The sequence below is a fragment of the Pantherophis guttatus genome, chromosome 1 (genome assembly GCF_059756535.1).
Source record: "Pantherophis guttatus breed Tessera chromosome 1, ASM5975653v1, whole genome shotgun sequence".
Taxonomy (NCBI): domain Eukaryota; kingdom Metazoa; phylum Chordata; class Lepidosauria; order Squamata; family Colubridae; genus Pantherophis; species Pantherophis guttatus.
Window position 1 is genome coordinate 277,921,156 of NC_142063.1, and position 16,679 is coordinate 277,937,834.

General features: G+C 38.0%; 1 protein-coding gene across 1 annotated transcript in view; it reads left to right on the top strand.

Annotated features, from left to right (window-relative positions):
- The window catches only part of ACTN2 (actinin alpha 2), a 61,906-nt gene that overhangs the window by 565 nt on the left and 44,662 nt on the right, over positions 1-16,679 (top strand). Inside the window, exons 2-3 of the mRNA XM_034428289.2 lie at positions 14,035-14,149; positions 15,950-16,069. Of these exons, the coding sequence (XP_034284180.1) occupies positions 14,035-14,149; positions 15,950-16,069 (235 nt within the window). The remainder of the gene's footprint in view (positions 1-14,034; positions 14,150-15,949; positions 16,070-16,679) is intronic.

Below are 16,679 nucleotides of genomic sequence, written 5' to 3' on the forward strand. Positions count from 1 at the left end.
GTGAAAGATAGGATGATGGTTTTAGATTTTGGTGTTGTATTATCATTTGAAGCACTGGTAGTGTCTCAGTATGCATTTTGAATTGTGTTACTTTCTTTATTTGTTAGGATTAGATTTCTGCCAAGAGCCAAAGGCAGAATATATGGTACGCCTTCTCCAAATTTCCCCAAAGAATAGAATAAAGTAGATTATGTGTAGAGACAGATGACCCAGTCACCAGTGAGTTTCCACATTAATAGTGAACTAAAATTGGTGTGTCTCTACTTTAATACCTTACCCATTTCATCATACTGGTGGTTACCTGCTTATATGTGTGCATGCATTTGTTTGTCTTTAAGTGAGTACAGTTTTATATGAAACACAGGTGCTTCTTCATAGATTGAGGACGTTAAAGGTATAACAGAAACCAACCCCATACTGGTAGTTAATACATTGTGCTTGTCTCTTCTAACATCGTCCTGCATACCATTTCTGGCTCTTTGTTGCTGCTTGGGCACAAAGGAAGACCCTTGTGAACATGATCCTGGAAATGCTTTCTGAAATGCAGTTGACGGGATGAGAGTAAATGTGGAAGAAAGTCTTTGCTTCTCTATATTTCATCAGAAGCTCACTAAGTCCTCATTGTTGATGCTCAGAACTTGAGCTTCGAACTGTATGCTTCACTGCGCACATGGCAAGAGTCCCATCAGGAATAGTTTGGGATATTATTCCTTTTTTAGGTTCAATCCTTCAACTAAGATTATTCAGCACATTTATAAAGTTCTGTGAATTGGTCCAGTGATTAGGAATAAATGAAGCATCATCTTTTCTTGGTCAAAAGTTAGATAAGATTTTTGCTACCTTTAGCACTTCTTTTGTATAATGTTGTCTTTTATCTTACTGTATGTTCAATGCAGGTGGATCAAAAGATTATAGTAACAATAGAATTATTTCAACTCTCCTAATCACATCATGTTTTTTTTTTCTTTGTCTTCTGATTTAAGAAGGCCAGTCAGTAACTCAACATGGTGCATATTTATAGAGGAAGATTTAATCAAATATACAGCTTGGAGTCAAACTACACAGTACATTCAATGCCTTAAGGATTCTCCGTTTTTTAGAAAAAACAGCAGCCACAGAGACAATCCCAGTTCTGTTAAAGATGTAAAGGGGAGCAGTGTTGGTCCTTTTCTTTTTTGCCTTCTTAGTGATAATGAACAGCTTTCTACCTAATGCAAATAAGAGTTGGGGGGTGTTCCGTGTCATGACACTGAAGGAAAAAGTTATGCTGCCCTGTTTACATATTACAGTCCAGATCATACTATCTGCAGCTGCTGTCTTTGAGACATAGCATTATATTGTTTGGGGTGATGATTTGGGCGTTGTGCTCTAGCAAGAGCTTGCAAGATGACACAAATACATTAAACTCAATTTTATTCTTACTTTATGAAGGAGTTTAAACTGAGTCTGAGTGTCTGGCCCAAGGTCACCTTTGAACTTTATAACTGAGGGCAGGTTGATTTGCAGTTTTTCCAGGTCTAGTTATCCATTGTAAAACTGTATTGTGTTTGGTTAGAATCCTCCATACACTTTCCTGAATATAGTCCATTAAAGTTAACAAAAAAGCTATGAAAAAGGCTGCGTTCACACATTGCATTAAGTCACTTTTTAAGCCCATGAGTGTTGACTTTCATGATTCCCATAATGTGCTAAGCTATTAAGCTTATTAGACTGGTACATGAATTGTCAGTTTAGCATGATAGACCAGGAGAACTTGTTCAAAGGACAACAAATCATGACTTTTGGGGGAGTATGTAAATGTAGCCATTTTCTGAACTTTTTCACAGCATTTCGAGTCAGTTGGCATTTCGAGTCTCACTGGCTTAATGTTGACTCAGCCTTCCATCCTTCCAAGGTCGGTAAAATGAGGACCCAAATTGTTGGGGGCAATAGGCTGACTCTGTAAACCACTTAGAGAGGGCTGTAAAGCATTGTGAAGCAGTATATAAGTGCTACTGCTATTTTCTTTATAAGTTATTTATTTTGTGGAAAAGAGCAGATTTTTTTTTCAATAAAGGCTTTGAATTGTTTGATTTCTAGTGGCATCACTGGCTTTATTTAGAATTCAGAAATCCTTTAATTTTTTTCTTAAAACTCACAAAAATGGAACAATCTTAATGGATGCTACCAAAGAATTACCGTAGCATAACAGATGCTATAGTACAGAATATATCCAATTTACATTAATAATAATAATAATAATAATAATAATAATAATAATAATAATAATGTTTTACAAGAATGTGCCATTTTTGTTTTTATTGTTTAGTCCCAATTAGACAAAAAGTTCATCCTAATATTTCAGGATGAAAATGGTAAAAAGAAATAATCTCTAAAACATTGCTCTACTGCACTCTAGCCCTTTCAGTGGGATTTCCTCCCCACCCCCTTCAACAACTCACTTGATTTGAGTGGCTGGTGGATTGCAACCTTCATAGCTTTACATTGTCCTCAGTCTGTAAGAAAGGGAAAAGGTTAACTGGATGCATATATCTATAAATAACACCTGAGAAAAGGCAATCTCTTTCTTGGCATGAGAAAAGTCTGTTATTTGGATTTCAGGAAACAATATGCTCTCCCAGTAGGCCTTGTGGATTTGCAAATTCTGAGGGTGGCAGGCTTTTTTCTCCATGATGTTAAAAATAAGCTCCCCAAAGTACATTCCTGAAGTCCATATATACAATGATTTGCATGGTTGCTGAGCTTTGTTCAAACCAGTAATCTAATATTGAACAGCCAAACAAGCCCAGCAGTTGGCTAGCATATATGTACTATGAGACAATCTTGGAACAGGACAAAAATAAATGCCATTGTTTCTATTGTGGGCTGCCCTCTGCAGACTTGCCATTTCAGGATATGCCTGGAATGAGAACTGTCAACAGTTGTTGGTAATACATGATGATGTCCTTAGGATTACAATGGCCATGACACCTAATTATAACTCCAGCTCATATTGTAGCACAGGGTTCCTGCAATCATCCAAACTCCTTGGTGCGGAATCCTTTGTTCCATAGATTTCCTTAAATGTGGGTGTTATATAACTCTATTGGTCTATATATCATGTGTTTAATCTTAAACAATTCTGGAAAACTATCATTTTATTCAGTACAAGAAGATGAGTTATGAAGAGCTGAAAATAGGGACAGATCTGATATTTTTTAATGTGCATGGTGATTGAAAACTAATGCTAAGTATAAAACTAAGTATGTTTAAGCCAATTCAAGCAGTGCTTTAAGTCTGTGATCATCAACACAATCATTTTTGTTTCTTGTTGACTCAGTGAACCCCTTGAAATCTCTTTTATGTGGGGAATAACTATGGGACACGCAGGCAGGCTGTAGTTTAATTACCATTGGGAAATGTGGTCTTCCTTTGTGATAGTATGCACAAAGGAAGACCACATTATGTGGTCTTATGTATTATGTGGTGCTTGCTTATGTAAAGCAAGAATCAGCAAAATATATGTATGCATGTATGTGTTATGAAGAGGTGTTAGGAAGCTGCACCACGGGACAGAGTTAAAATAAAAATGGTGGCCATTGTCTGTGTGTGATGATATTCTGAATTATACTTGGGAAGCTCTGATTTTCCTTGAAAATGTTTTGCTAGAATGAGTGTTAGAACTGGAAAAGTCAGTCAGTCAATGAGGGAATTTACAAGGAATGACAAGGAATTCTAAATGACATAAGTTAACGTAATATAAGTTGCAATCCCGTGCTTACTTATTTGGGAGCATGAACTGTAGAGTCTAATTCAGAAGTCTTCAAACCTTTGCCAGTTTTAAGACTTGTGGACTCCAACTCCCAGAATTCTCTAGCCAGCATAGCTAGAATAGAGTTCTGGGAGTTGAAGTCCAGATGTCTTAAAGCTGTCAAGTTTGAAGACCTCTGGTCTAATGGGATTAATTGCTGAGATGACATTTTTAGAGCTAACAGCTAAACTGCTAACAGAGCAGCTAACAGAGCTAAACTGCTATGTCCTCACAGAAGAAATGTACCTTCATCTTCAGCACAGTGTAATCTGCCTTTCCATTAGGGCAGGGGTGGGCAAATGTGGCCCTTTTACAACCTGTGGACTTCAACTCCCAGAATTCCTGAGACAGGCAAGCTGTCTCAGGAATTCTGGGAGTTGAAGTCCACAGGTTGCAAAAGGGCCACATTTGCCCACCCCTGCATTAGGGCATCTCTATTTAAAATCCCCCAAAGCTGGTTCTACAAAAATAGCCCACAATGTCAAGAAGAGAAAAGGGACATGCAGAATGCTGCCACAGACTATAGATCAAATACAACATTAATTATACCCGTTGATGCGATGAATGTAAGAGGCATTTTATGTATGAAACAATGCAGTGAGCTTTGTTACAATAGTATAAAAATATTGCAAGGAAACACATATACTTAAATCTCAACCTCTAGTAAATATTTTCTGTTGCTCCGCCTTGGGACCTCTAAGGGCAGATCAAAAAGAAATCTGCATATGCTGTCAGATTCATATTTCAGAACTATAGAGCATATTGGGGACTCCATAGGCAAGGTAAGATCCAGAACGATATTGTTGAAGCATGATTTTGCTTTAGTGCAGGATACAAGAAGGGGCCTGCCTCCATTTATGAAGATTTTTTTGAGGGCTAATCCTTCACCGAGAGCATAGTCAACTCTAGCGGGTCCTGTTTGTAGGCACAATAGCTTCCTTCAAAAATCCTTGGTTATCCTAGTCTGGATGTGAATGGGTAGATTTGGCACAGTGCCTGTTTCTTCTACTGAAGAAAGCATTAATGCTGGAGGCAGAGATGTTGGGCACAACGCTAATGTTGAGGAAAGGATTAATAACCCAGCCCACACAGGGTGGGTAAATGAATATAAAAAGATTTGTTTATCAGGATGAGGGTTACTGACCTGTTAAACACACAGGGAAGGCCAGATGGAAGTGGTGACAGTTGGCATTTACTGTCACCAACTGCCAGAAGAGATTGATTCTTTTCTGAGAAAAATATCTAATGAATTTGTAGATAGCTTCATTTGTTCTGTACAGGCTGGTTGTTGTTCCCTATAGTTTTGGTCTTCAGCTCCACCAGTGTGTCTGACAGATTTGATTACTTTGGTTCCTCTGTTATTGTGAATTCTGGTTCTCATTTTGGGTCTTGATTTGGTAATTCTCTTAGACATTTGGTCCAGACTGTATCAGTCATTGAATAAATAAACTAAAAATCTCTCAATGAGGGTTAGAGTTAAGGCTTTAGAATGTTGCATGTACTAACTATATGCATCTAAAAGAGTAAGTTGCAGCCCCCATGAAATTTTGACCTTCTGGTAGACAGACGTGATCTCAAAAAAAAAAAAATGCTTTTTGCTCTGCTTCACAGGCAGTGACTGGCAGTGAACAATCATTTTGCAGATGAAATTGCTAGGAAAATTATTTTGAAATACAGTAGGACTTAGGTGGCGTACGGCCTCTTCAATTGCCTTAACTAACTGTCCAAAATTCAGTTGAGATAGAAAGTAATGTTGTAATAATTGTACGCAGTGCTAAGGTTTGCTGTTATCATTCCAGAATATATAACATAAAGGAGGAAAATGAGAAATCCATGTTCCTTTTTGGTGGCATTAATAACTGTGAAATTGCCTCTCCAAACCTTATATTGTAGTGATCGGTCCATGAAAAGAACAGAAGCAGAGGTCATGCTGCATATCAAGAGAAATATGCTGGTAGCTGGCGCATCATGAAGTAGTCTATGTTAAAAAAAAAAAAGTGTTATTCAGGTGCTGGGTCTCAAAGGAAATGCATTAGGGAACCACAGCTCCAAATATAGTTTTGCTAGAGGTTCTTACAAGGGCTATTATGTGAAGCTCTTCTGTATTAATACTGTCAAGCTTCAGTTCTAAAGATTCTATTTCTTTGCTATTCTGTGTAGGCTTCTAAGTGCCATAAAAGGGAAATGCGTAATTCTTCTGTAGTGGCAGAAGCTATGTATATACATTTCAGTCATGGTTGCCATGTGCACTTCAAACAATTCCAGTTATTTACATAATTAAAATTAGATGCTGCTTGGAACCTTAAAGAAAGTAAAAAGAAGAGACAAAAACATGTATATTATAAAAAGAAAAGAAAGCAATAGCCATAAGTAACATACCCCAAAATAATCAAAAGAGATTCAACACCACCTTATCCCTAGGCCTAGGAAAACAGCCAGGTTTTCAAAGGTCTTTGGAATATCATCAAGATGAAAATTATATAGGTCTCTGGGGGGATACTGTTCCATAGGGCAGATGCTGAGACAAAGAAGGTTGACCCCTTTTTGATCTAACTCTGCCTGATCTTACTAGATGGGCAGAAACTAGCCGAGATAGGCAGTCCAATGGTGAAATCCAAATTTTTTTACTACCGGTTCTGTGTGCACGGCTTGGTGGGCATGGCTTGGTGGGCATGGCAGGGGAAGGATACTGCAAAATCTCCATTCCCACCCCACTCCAAGGATACTGCAAAATCCACATTCCCTCCCCACTCTGGGGCCAGCCAGAGGTGGTATTTGCCGGTTCTCTGAACTACTCAAAATTTCCGCTACTGGTTCTCCAGACCCTGTCAGAACCTGCTGGATTTCACCCCTGAGGCAGTCCCACAAATAACCAGGCTCTATGCCATGAAGGGCATTATAGGTAGCCAGCTTTAATTCCCCCCTCCCCGTACCCTCATAAGGATGGTCTTTGCTATCATGCCACTTAGACTATCTAACAGAATAACAGAGTTTGACGGGATTTTGGAGATCTTCTAGTCCAACCCCCTGCTTAGGCAGGAAACCCTACATTTCAGAGACATGGTTGTCCAATCTCTTCTTAAAAACCTCCAGTGTTGGAGTACCCACAACTTCCAGAGGCAAGTCATTCCATTGATTAATTGTTCTAACTGTCAGGAAATTTCTCCTTAATTCTGGAGCAGTTCTCACCTTGGTTAATTTCCATCCATTGTTTCTTAACCTGCCTTCAGGTGCTTCAGATTGACACCCTCTTTGTGGCAGCACCTTAGATATTGAAATACTGCTATCATGGAATACTGCTATCATGGCACCTTTAGTCCTTCTTTTCACTAAACTAGACATACCCAATTCTTGAAACCATTCTTCATATGTTTTAGCCTCCAATCCCTAATCATCTTTGCTGCTTAGGGGACTGGAGACAAAAACATTTGAAGAACGGTTGCAGGAATTGGGTATGTCTGCTTTAATGAAAAGAAGAAATAAAGGTGACACATTAGGTGTGGCAATCAACACACAGACATTTATATATTTTTCCAAAGAAATCTGTCTAGCTAAATTTCCTGGGGCTAAGCAAATTGATTTTCTAGATATAGTCAGCTTTTATGCTTAGCTTCCCTTCAGTAGCAGCTGCATAAATCTGATTTTTCTTTACAGAATTCCAGTTGTGCTGGCCTCAGAATGCTAGGAATGTACAGGATATTCTATTAATAGTTTACCAGCATGCTCCTGAGGCTAGCTAAAATTCCAGTGTTTCATAGTAAGACCTTGCAGTGAATGTTGTTCGTTTACTGTTCCTAGCTGTTCAGAAGTAGTATTTCTAATTAGGATTGTTATAGGAGCAGAGTACAATTCTCTTCTCTTTTAACAAGCATTGCCCCTCTTTTGCCATTGCAGTAAACAACAGTGTTCTCTTCTCTGCCATTCAGTTGCAGCTTGTTCTGTTGGGTGGTGGAAATTATTTAGATTCCAGAGGGAAGAGAAGCAAAAGTTCTGGAGTAGCAATGGGTATGAAAGTGTGCAGTTTCCTACATGAGAAATTCTACTACAAGAAAGTTCCTATCTCAAAGGGGGCTCTTCTTAATATTGCAGCCAATAATCTCTCCTGGAGATTCTTCACTGTTTGCCACCTGTGGTCATACTTGGCAACTATAGATTCTACCTAAGGAAATACTGACTAATTACTCTTGAGAGAAAAAGCAACTGACCAAATGCCCAATTTTCTTATAAATTGAAATATAAGTGAAATGTGATATATGTATTGGGAAAAGCATGGGTAGATGCACCAGTAAGAGAAAAGGATTCTGCATTTCCCTGAACCAAATCCATGCGTAAATTAAGCAGCTATTGTAGGCATCTTAAAAATTCATGACACAGTGATTTGTGTGAAATCAGCATAGCCAGAACATTATAGGGAGTCACAAATGTCGTTTGTGACCCCCTATAAAACTGACGTGCTCATCTGAAAAAAAAAAAGTTTTTCCCCACTCTCCCTTGTCTATGCTTTGATAAAGTGTCTACACTTAATCAGTTCCAAAATGCTACAAGAAATAGAATAGTAGCAGCCCTTCGAATATCTCAAGTCAATATATTAAATTCCTTTGTAATCTTTTGGTTGGATTGGGAGGACTCTGGACCTGGCATTTTAGCTCTATGGACAACTGTTAAATGACTTATATGGTACTAGAGAGAATCAACATCTAAAAAGCCACATACAACAGGCACTATAAATACCACACACACAGAACAGCACATGCTCTGCTAGTGAGAAATTCCCTGAAGATGGGCTCCAGCACGAGTCTGAAAGCTTGGGAGACTAAACTTCTGGTCCCGGTGACCAACCCAGATTGGATCCTGCAACATTATCCTGGACACGTATATTCACCATCATTCATGAGAGGCAATCTCTCTGCAATAGAACTGTGTTGCCTGATTTGCATTGTAGCCTGTCAGCATTTAGCTAAATCTCTTTCTTTCTCTCTGATACCAGGTGATAAGGAGAAGATTTGACAAGTTCCTGGCAGATTATAATAAGGCTTTTTGAGTTGTGCACTGGGTGTGCTGGCTGGGTGCTTGGGTTTAATTTACTGTATGATAGAGCATTTCCCCTCAACTTGAATCCCTGAACACGTAATGGAGTCTTGCCCCCTTCTTCATGCTAGCAGGAGGTAATCCTTGATGTAATCCAACCCATATGGAAAGTACAATGTTTGGGAAGAGTTGGGCAGCATACAACTTTAACTAATAACGATCTAACATTCCAGGCTTAACAACATGGTGCATAAGAACACCACGTGCCTACCGTCCCTGTCCTAATGTTCCATTTAATTGTACTCATTTTATGTATTCAATTCATGCTTATACTTATATATATTATCTAATATGTATTTGACAAAATAAATAAATAAAATAAATAAATAAACTGTTGATAAAAAAGACAAAAAAACTCTGGATGGTGGACATTGCAATACCTGGAGACAGCAGAGCAGAAGAAAAAGAACTGGGGAAAAAAAACAGAATATAAAGTCCTGTAAATAGAAGTAAAATGACTGTGGCTAAAGAAATAAAGATAGTAATGGGGATCTTGGGTGCAATCCCAAAACAACTGGAGCACCACTTGAACACCATTGGCACTGACAAAATCAGTATCAGTCAATTGCAAAAGGCAGCTTTACTTGGGACGGCTTACATCCTGCACCAATATCTGTATCACCATCAAATAACAGCATCTGCCTATCTCAGGTCTTTGAGAAGGATTTGATGCGAAATCCAGTCTAAACATCTGGCTGATTATGTAACCAATCATCAAAATCATCATCATTGTTTTATGTTAACTGGTGGTGGTTAGAAATATAAGGATATTAGCCTAGGGATGTTAAAAGTATTTACTTAAAATGTCTTAATATTCACAAAATAATGTGCTTAAGGCAAGAAGTCATGAGCGTCTGAAGGGAGGCAAGTGAGGTGTTGTGTGTTGAAACTTCAAACAAATGTCTAATTCAAATTCCCATTGTTCCAGCAGCAGCAAATAATTAAATAAATGTTTGGTCTGCAGTACTTCAACAGCAGACATATTGCCTCTAGGAAAGACATCTGGATGTCTGGATCAGTTAAGTAACAATTGCCTATCTGTCCTATTGTAAACAAAAATCAGAAAATCAAGCTTTTCCCTATGCCTTTGTCACTTACTACCACCATACAGTATTAACAGTTCCTAAAATGTTCTCAGATGTATTTTTATTTATTTAATAGGAAAAAAAAACCCACAGTGGGAAGCCTTAGAATTGGAAAATTGGGGCTGTAAAGCATTTAATTGTCACACTGTGACACATATTGATGGTTTTTCAAGATTCCCCCAACTGCTATCTGATCTCTTGCTCTGCTTCCATGTGTTGACCGGTGAACAATAAATGGTCTAATAAATAAAGGATCTTTTCCAGTCCCAAGGGATATGTAGGCTATTAGTGATACATGTTGGTTTGTAGCTTGACTGCTCAGAAATGAGTATATTTTGAATTCTGCCTCAATGATAATAATAGAAAAAATTAGTCAGAGGCAGCACCTTGTTCTTTCAACACATGGAAACTGAATGAAGACACAAAGCTGAAGGCTACCTACCTAGTTCCTTCCTACTGGAAGGAACTATTTTAAAGGATAATACTGTATAAAAATATCATTAGGGATGCAGTCCTAGGCATATGAATGAATCCTACTAGGTTTATTCCAGCCCATTCTAAATGAATTAAAAAATATTTATTTCTGTAGGTATGTATACATTTGCTCTGTAAATGTGGCATATTTAGACCTTTCCATGACCCTATGGTAATGAGATCCCACCATCTAATTCAGGGCTGTCAAACCCGCAGCCCAGATGTGTCACGTGCTGGCCACACCCGGTTTAGTGAAGGGGGGAAAGTTGTGATATGTCATGTGATGATGCCATGACAATGCGACTTTGACATCCCTGATCTAACCCATTAAGTAATTACATTTACAATTCAAAGAGGAATTAAAGAGAAAACAAAGAATAAAAAGGTTTGGATAGATAACAAGTAGCACAGAGAATTTTCTTCTCTTTCTCTAGGGCAGGGGTATCAAACTCTAGGCCTGGGGACTGAATCTGGCCCATGGGGTGCTTAGATGCGGCTCGCAGGGCCGCCCTAAGAAACAACAATGGCCGGCCCATGGTGCCTCTGCCAGCAAAAACGGAGCTCGGTAGCCCCCCCCCCGAGCTCCATTTTCACTGGCAGAGGGTGGCAGGAGGCCATTGCAGCTGAAAATGGAGCTCTGGAGCCCATTTTAACTGACAGAGGATGGCAGAGCGCTTGGGCCACCACAAACATCCCTGACACGAGTGACATCAAGCTGGCCATGGCCACTTTGGCCATGCCCACCCCTCCCCCAGGGTCAAACACAACCCTGATATAGTCCTCAATGAAATTGAGTTTGACACCCCTGTTCTAGGGTTTATGGTGATTGCCATAGTATTATGTAGTTTTCTGGTCTCAATATATCCCTTATTTGGGCCATGTATTTTTGTATCAATGGAAGTGTATCGGCTTTTATATCCACAAGAATTTTCTGAGTTGTATAAGATGCTAGGGGCAGAATTATATGTGATCTGTACTATGCATAATGTTATATTTATTACTGTGTACAGAATGGAAAAATTCTGGGACTTAACTTGATTCCGACGCATGATAAAGTCAAATCCATTTCCACAGTGGTTAATTTCTCAGACAAAATGTCTCAAGCCAGTAGTCTCCCATGCCTCGTCCCCATAGTGTGAAAAATGCACCAGATTTTTGCTGTCAAGATCATTGTGATAAGAACTGGAGCATTAATGAGCAACCTTACAAAGCTCTTGGAGTGAAACATTGTGTAAAGTATACAACTACTTTATCTATGCTAGTTGAGTCAGAAATCACTGTACTGAAGATGAGGGTAAAAACAGATTTATTGGAAGTGAGGACAGTGCCGTAAATAAAATATACAAGCAACTTTATAGTTTTGCCACTGATCTAGGGATGGGTTGGGGGAGTAGCAACAGCCATAATGAATCAGTTACTTATTCTTCTGTGTATTCAAGTAGCTGCATATTTAAATGTCAATTCTAAGTTAAAATATGATTACAAAACAAAACACAGAACTCCTTGAGTATCTTTGCAGAAGTAAGTAAAATAATGCTCTGGTAGTTTCCAGGAGGGATTTATAATCTCAGCACATCTGGAAGCTAGCAGATGGAGAAAGCTGCTTACGTTATAATCTAGCACATGGTTACAGGGACTGTTTACAGAGGCTGCAAGACACTAATTAATTAATAGCTCTTCTTATCAGTCTAGTTTAAATGCTCTTAGTTCAGATACCTTTCTCCTTTTCATGTAGAAATTGGTCTCATGGCATTGGTTCCCCACCCCCACCCCAATGGAATGATAATTGATATGTAACTTCATCCCGATGATGCTTTGATATGTGAAAATGTACAGGTAGCCCTCGATTTACGACCACAATGGAGCCCAAAACTTCTGCTGCTAAGGGAAACATTTGTTACGTGAATTTTGCCCCATTTTACGACCTTTCTTGCCACAGTTGCTAAGTGAATCACTGCTATTGTTAAGTTAGTAACATGGTTGTGAAATGAGTCTGGTTTCCCCATTGACTTTGCTTGTTAGAAGGTTGCAAAAGGGGATCATATGATGCCAAAGCACTGCAACCGTCATAAATATGAGTCAGTTGCCAAGCATCTGAATTTTGATCATGTGGCCACGTGGATGATGCAACGGTCGTAAGTGTGAAAAAATGGTCATAAGTCACTTTTTTCAGGGTCGTTGTAACTTTGAAAGTCACTAAATGAACTGTTGTACGTTGAGGACTACCTGTATATGCAATAAAATATACATCATTCTTACTGAAGATGACACTAGCCAATACAGTATAAGTGTATTGACATGCTCACTTTTGTTATTTTACATGTTATAGAGTCAGCATATGTCAGCCACCCTTCATCACATTGAATTCTGGCAGTCTATAAAGATGAGAAATAAATGCATTTGTCCTCCATAAAAGTTGTGAACATGCATTTATTAAACGGCATTATATTTAAAAGCTGGAGTAAGGTAGAGGTTTTTCCAAATTGTCAGGTCAAAGTAAAGGTTCCCCTCACACACGTGCTAGTCGTTCCTGACTCTAGGGGGCAGTGCTCATTTCCGTTTCAAAGCTGAAGAGCCAGCGCTGTCCGAAGATGTCTCCATGGTCATGTGGCCAGTATGACTAAACGCCAAAGGCGCACGGAACGCTGTTACCTTCCCACCAAAAGTGGTCCTTGTTTTTCTACTTGCATTTTTTACGTGCTTTCGAACTGCTAGGTTGGCAGAAGCTGGGACAAGTAACGGGAGCTCACCCCGTTACGCAGCACTAGGGATTTGAACCGCTGAACTGCTGACCTTTTGATCGACAAGCTCAGCATCTTAGCCACTGAGCCACCATTTTCCAAACTGTCAGAGTCTGTGAGAATTTCTATGCAAGACAGGTATTGACCATGCTGGTTAGGCAGTCTGAGAGAGAGAGAGTGCTAAACTGGGAAAAACTGAGGTGGTTTAATGGCACTGAGTTGTTTTGAAACCATCTCCAGGGTTTTTATGACTTCAGAAATGTTGGAGAACTGAGCTCATTGTGGCTTTCTTTCCCCACTAGAGGGCAGTCTTCCCTCATTGTCCCTTCTGACTCCTGAGCTTCACAATTTGTAAGAGGAATGGTAGCTTGCTGGCTCTTCAGCTCCTCCTCAATACTTCATTGTGTGTAGAAATAAGGAGAGGATTTTGATTGTTTTTTGTTACATTATTGGATTTGCAACACTTTAGATATTCACCCCTTATTGTCAGTGTTCCAGATTGTCAGAGACAAAGATAAGCAGGGTGTCCTTTGAGATTCATTCTGAGAGTTCAAGGAGCGAAGATGATGGATGTAGGGAAGTGCTTTTTGAGAATCTGAAATATGTAACACAGGGTGCATGCAGTATATATACTAAGATGAATAAGAACTACCACATTAAAATCCTGTAAATGCTTCCCCTTCTTCTTTGTTAAATACAAAACAGACGTGATGTACATTTGTCATAAAGTGAGCCAATTTCTAGAATTGTAGTATTTCAGTTTTGACTCAGGATGTTAGTGCCTGAAACTGAGCATCTGAAGTTTATTATTAAAATGAATAGCTTTTTTTAATCAGGTCCTTCATTGCATTGGCAGACATTTACAGCTTGGTGCAATTCCCATCTGCGGAAAGCTGGAACCCAGATTGAGAACATTGAAGACGATTTCAGAAATGGACTGAAACTGATGCTACTCTTGGAAGTTATTTCAGGTTTGTTTCAAGATAGCACCTTGTCAAGATATATTTCCAACTCAGAACCTGTCGCATGGTTTTTCGATGTCATGCCAGTTCTGACTCCAAAAGTTGTTGCTGATTGAGATGCAACATTTATTATTAATTGCAGCTCTATTAATAGTATAAAAAAAACTATGTAAGTTTGAAAAGAAAAAAAGTAAAGAAAGGGAAAGCAAATGCCAAAATTGCAGAAGAAAAATATTCATATAATCACAATGCTTGTGCAAGCAATCAGTTTCTTGTTCCAATGAACCGCTCTCCGTTTTGCTTTCTCTTTGTATTATCCAGGATTGCACTCAGTATTTTTAAATACAATTTTAACACATGTTAAAATTGTTTGTTGAAAAACCTTCATTATTAGTTTATAACATTTACAATGAAACTAAATACTAGTATAATTATATAACTATACTACTGTTCTATGAAAGACTTCAAAAAACTAACATTATCTGTTGCATAAAAAAAGTATGTAATGAGAAGAAAATGAAAAGACTGTATACTTAAATTTCTAAGGAGAAGAAGAAAGAACTCAAATGATAATTTTTTTAAAAAAAAAATAGCCAAATAACTGAAAAACCAAGACAGTTAAAGAATTAAACCAAATTAAAAACTTAGAAGTACTACTTATCTAAACTGTGTCTAATTCTAAATATTTATACACACTAAATACATGTACACACACAAAAATATATTTCAGTTTAAACATGATATTGAAGCATCATTTTCTCTTTCACTTCTCTTTTGGAATTGCATAAATTTGAATGCAAATGCATTAAAGCAAATTTTATTAACACAGCCATGGCGCCTGGGAGCAAGCATACTTCCAACCTTTTTACAACAGTTCAAACTCAATATATCCAAATTTCTTCACAGATGGAAATATACCAACTTTTGGAGTTTAACACACCATTTCAACCCATAATTGCCTTTCAAGAACCTGGTTAACATGATAATGTTACATAATCAATAGGAATTACATGGCATGGCATATAAGCCAACATTTCTTCAAATTTATTATATTCCCAGCATAAAGAAATGAAGGCCAACTATTTTAAAATAATTTTATTCTATGGATTAATCTGAAGTAAGACCTTGGTGGGATAGTAAATGCTACTTTCAAATAATTTATTGCTGTATTTAGAGCAGTTTTAGGTACCTGATGGTCCTCCAGATGTTGGTACAGAAACAGCCACAATGGGAAATGATAAAGGATGCTGAGAGCCATCTCTGCTTACTTTTCCTTGGATCTGAAGTAAACTAAATATTAAAAACTGGTACATTAATTTTTAATGCTTGAAGCATTCTAAAGGACTAAAAATTAAGCTAAAAAGTGAATATACAAATTGTATATCATAGCTTGGAAAGGTGCAACCGTTTTTACCGCATCAATAAAATGAAACGATGAGTAAAAATAAAGTAAAAGTAAAATGAGTCATTTTATTATATTGCAAATGAACTCAGTCATTAAAATAAATCTTCAAGGAAGACTAGATTTTACTTTTATTTGTGTATTTATTTATTAAATTTATATATCATCCAACTCATTCTGTAAAGCAACTCCGGATGGCTTACAATTAAAATCATAAATATAAAAATATTAAAAACATTAAATACAGAGGCAAGGAGCAAGAGGCAATTTTGGTGCGATAGTTTGTATCTTCTCTGTTAATCTACCAGTCACCTTTGGTTTTAGCTAGCAAAGAGCAAGCTTCTCCCACTAGAGTAGTGCAGCCAGATTCTAGTACTCACAGATATTTTTGATTTTCTTTCCTGCAGGAGAAAGACTTCCGAAACCAGATAGAGGAAAAATGCGCTTCCATAAAATTGCAAATGTCAACAAAGCTCTGGATTTTATAGCAAGCAAAGGTGTCAAACTTGTCTCAATCGGTGCAGAAGGTATGTGAAGTGTATCCATAACAAGATTTTTCTTTTAGTCGTGAACCTACATTTTTAGTGCTGCTTGGGGTCACTATATATATACAACATACCTTCAAAAAACAACTATGTAGTACATTTCAAAGCACAGGTTTTTTTTTCTGCGGCACACTTCTTGTTTGAAAGAGCTGTAGCAGAGTGCTTCTTTTGAACAGAGAAGACCTTAGCATCTTCAGGTACTATTGAAAATACTTTTCATTCTTAAAATACAGGTAGTCCTCGACTTACAACAGTTCATTTAGTGACCATTCAAAGTTACAACGGCACTGAAAAAAGTGACCTTGATCATTTTTCACACTTGCAGCATCCCCATGGTCATGTGATCAGCATTCAGCCGCTTGAGAACTGGCTCATATTTATGACATTTGCAGTATCCCGGACTTATGTGATTTCCTTTTGCGACCTACTGACAAGCAAAGTCAATAGGAAGCCCGATTCACTTAGCAATTGGGTGTCTAATTTAACAACTGCAACGATTCACTTAACGACTGTGGCAAGAAAGGTCATAAAATGGGGCAAAATTCACTTAACAAATTTTCACTCAGCAACGTAAATTTTGGACTCCATTGTG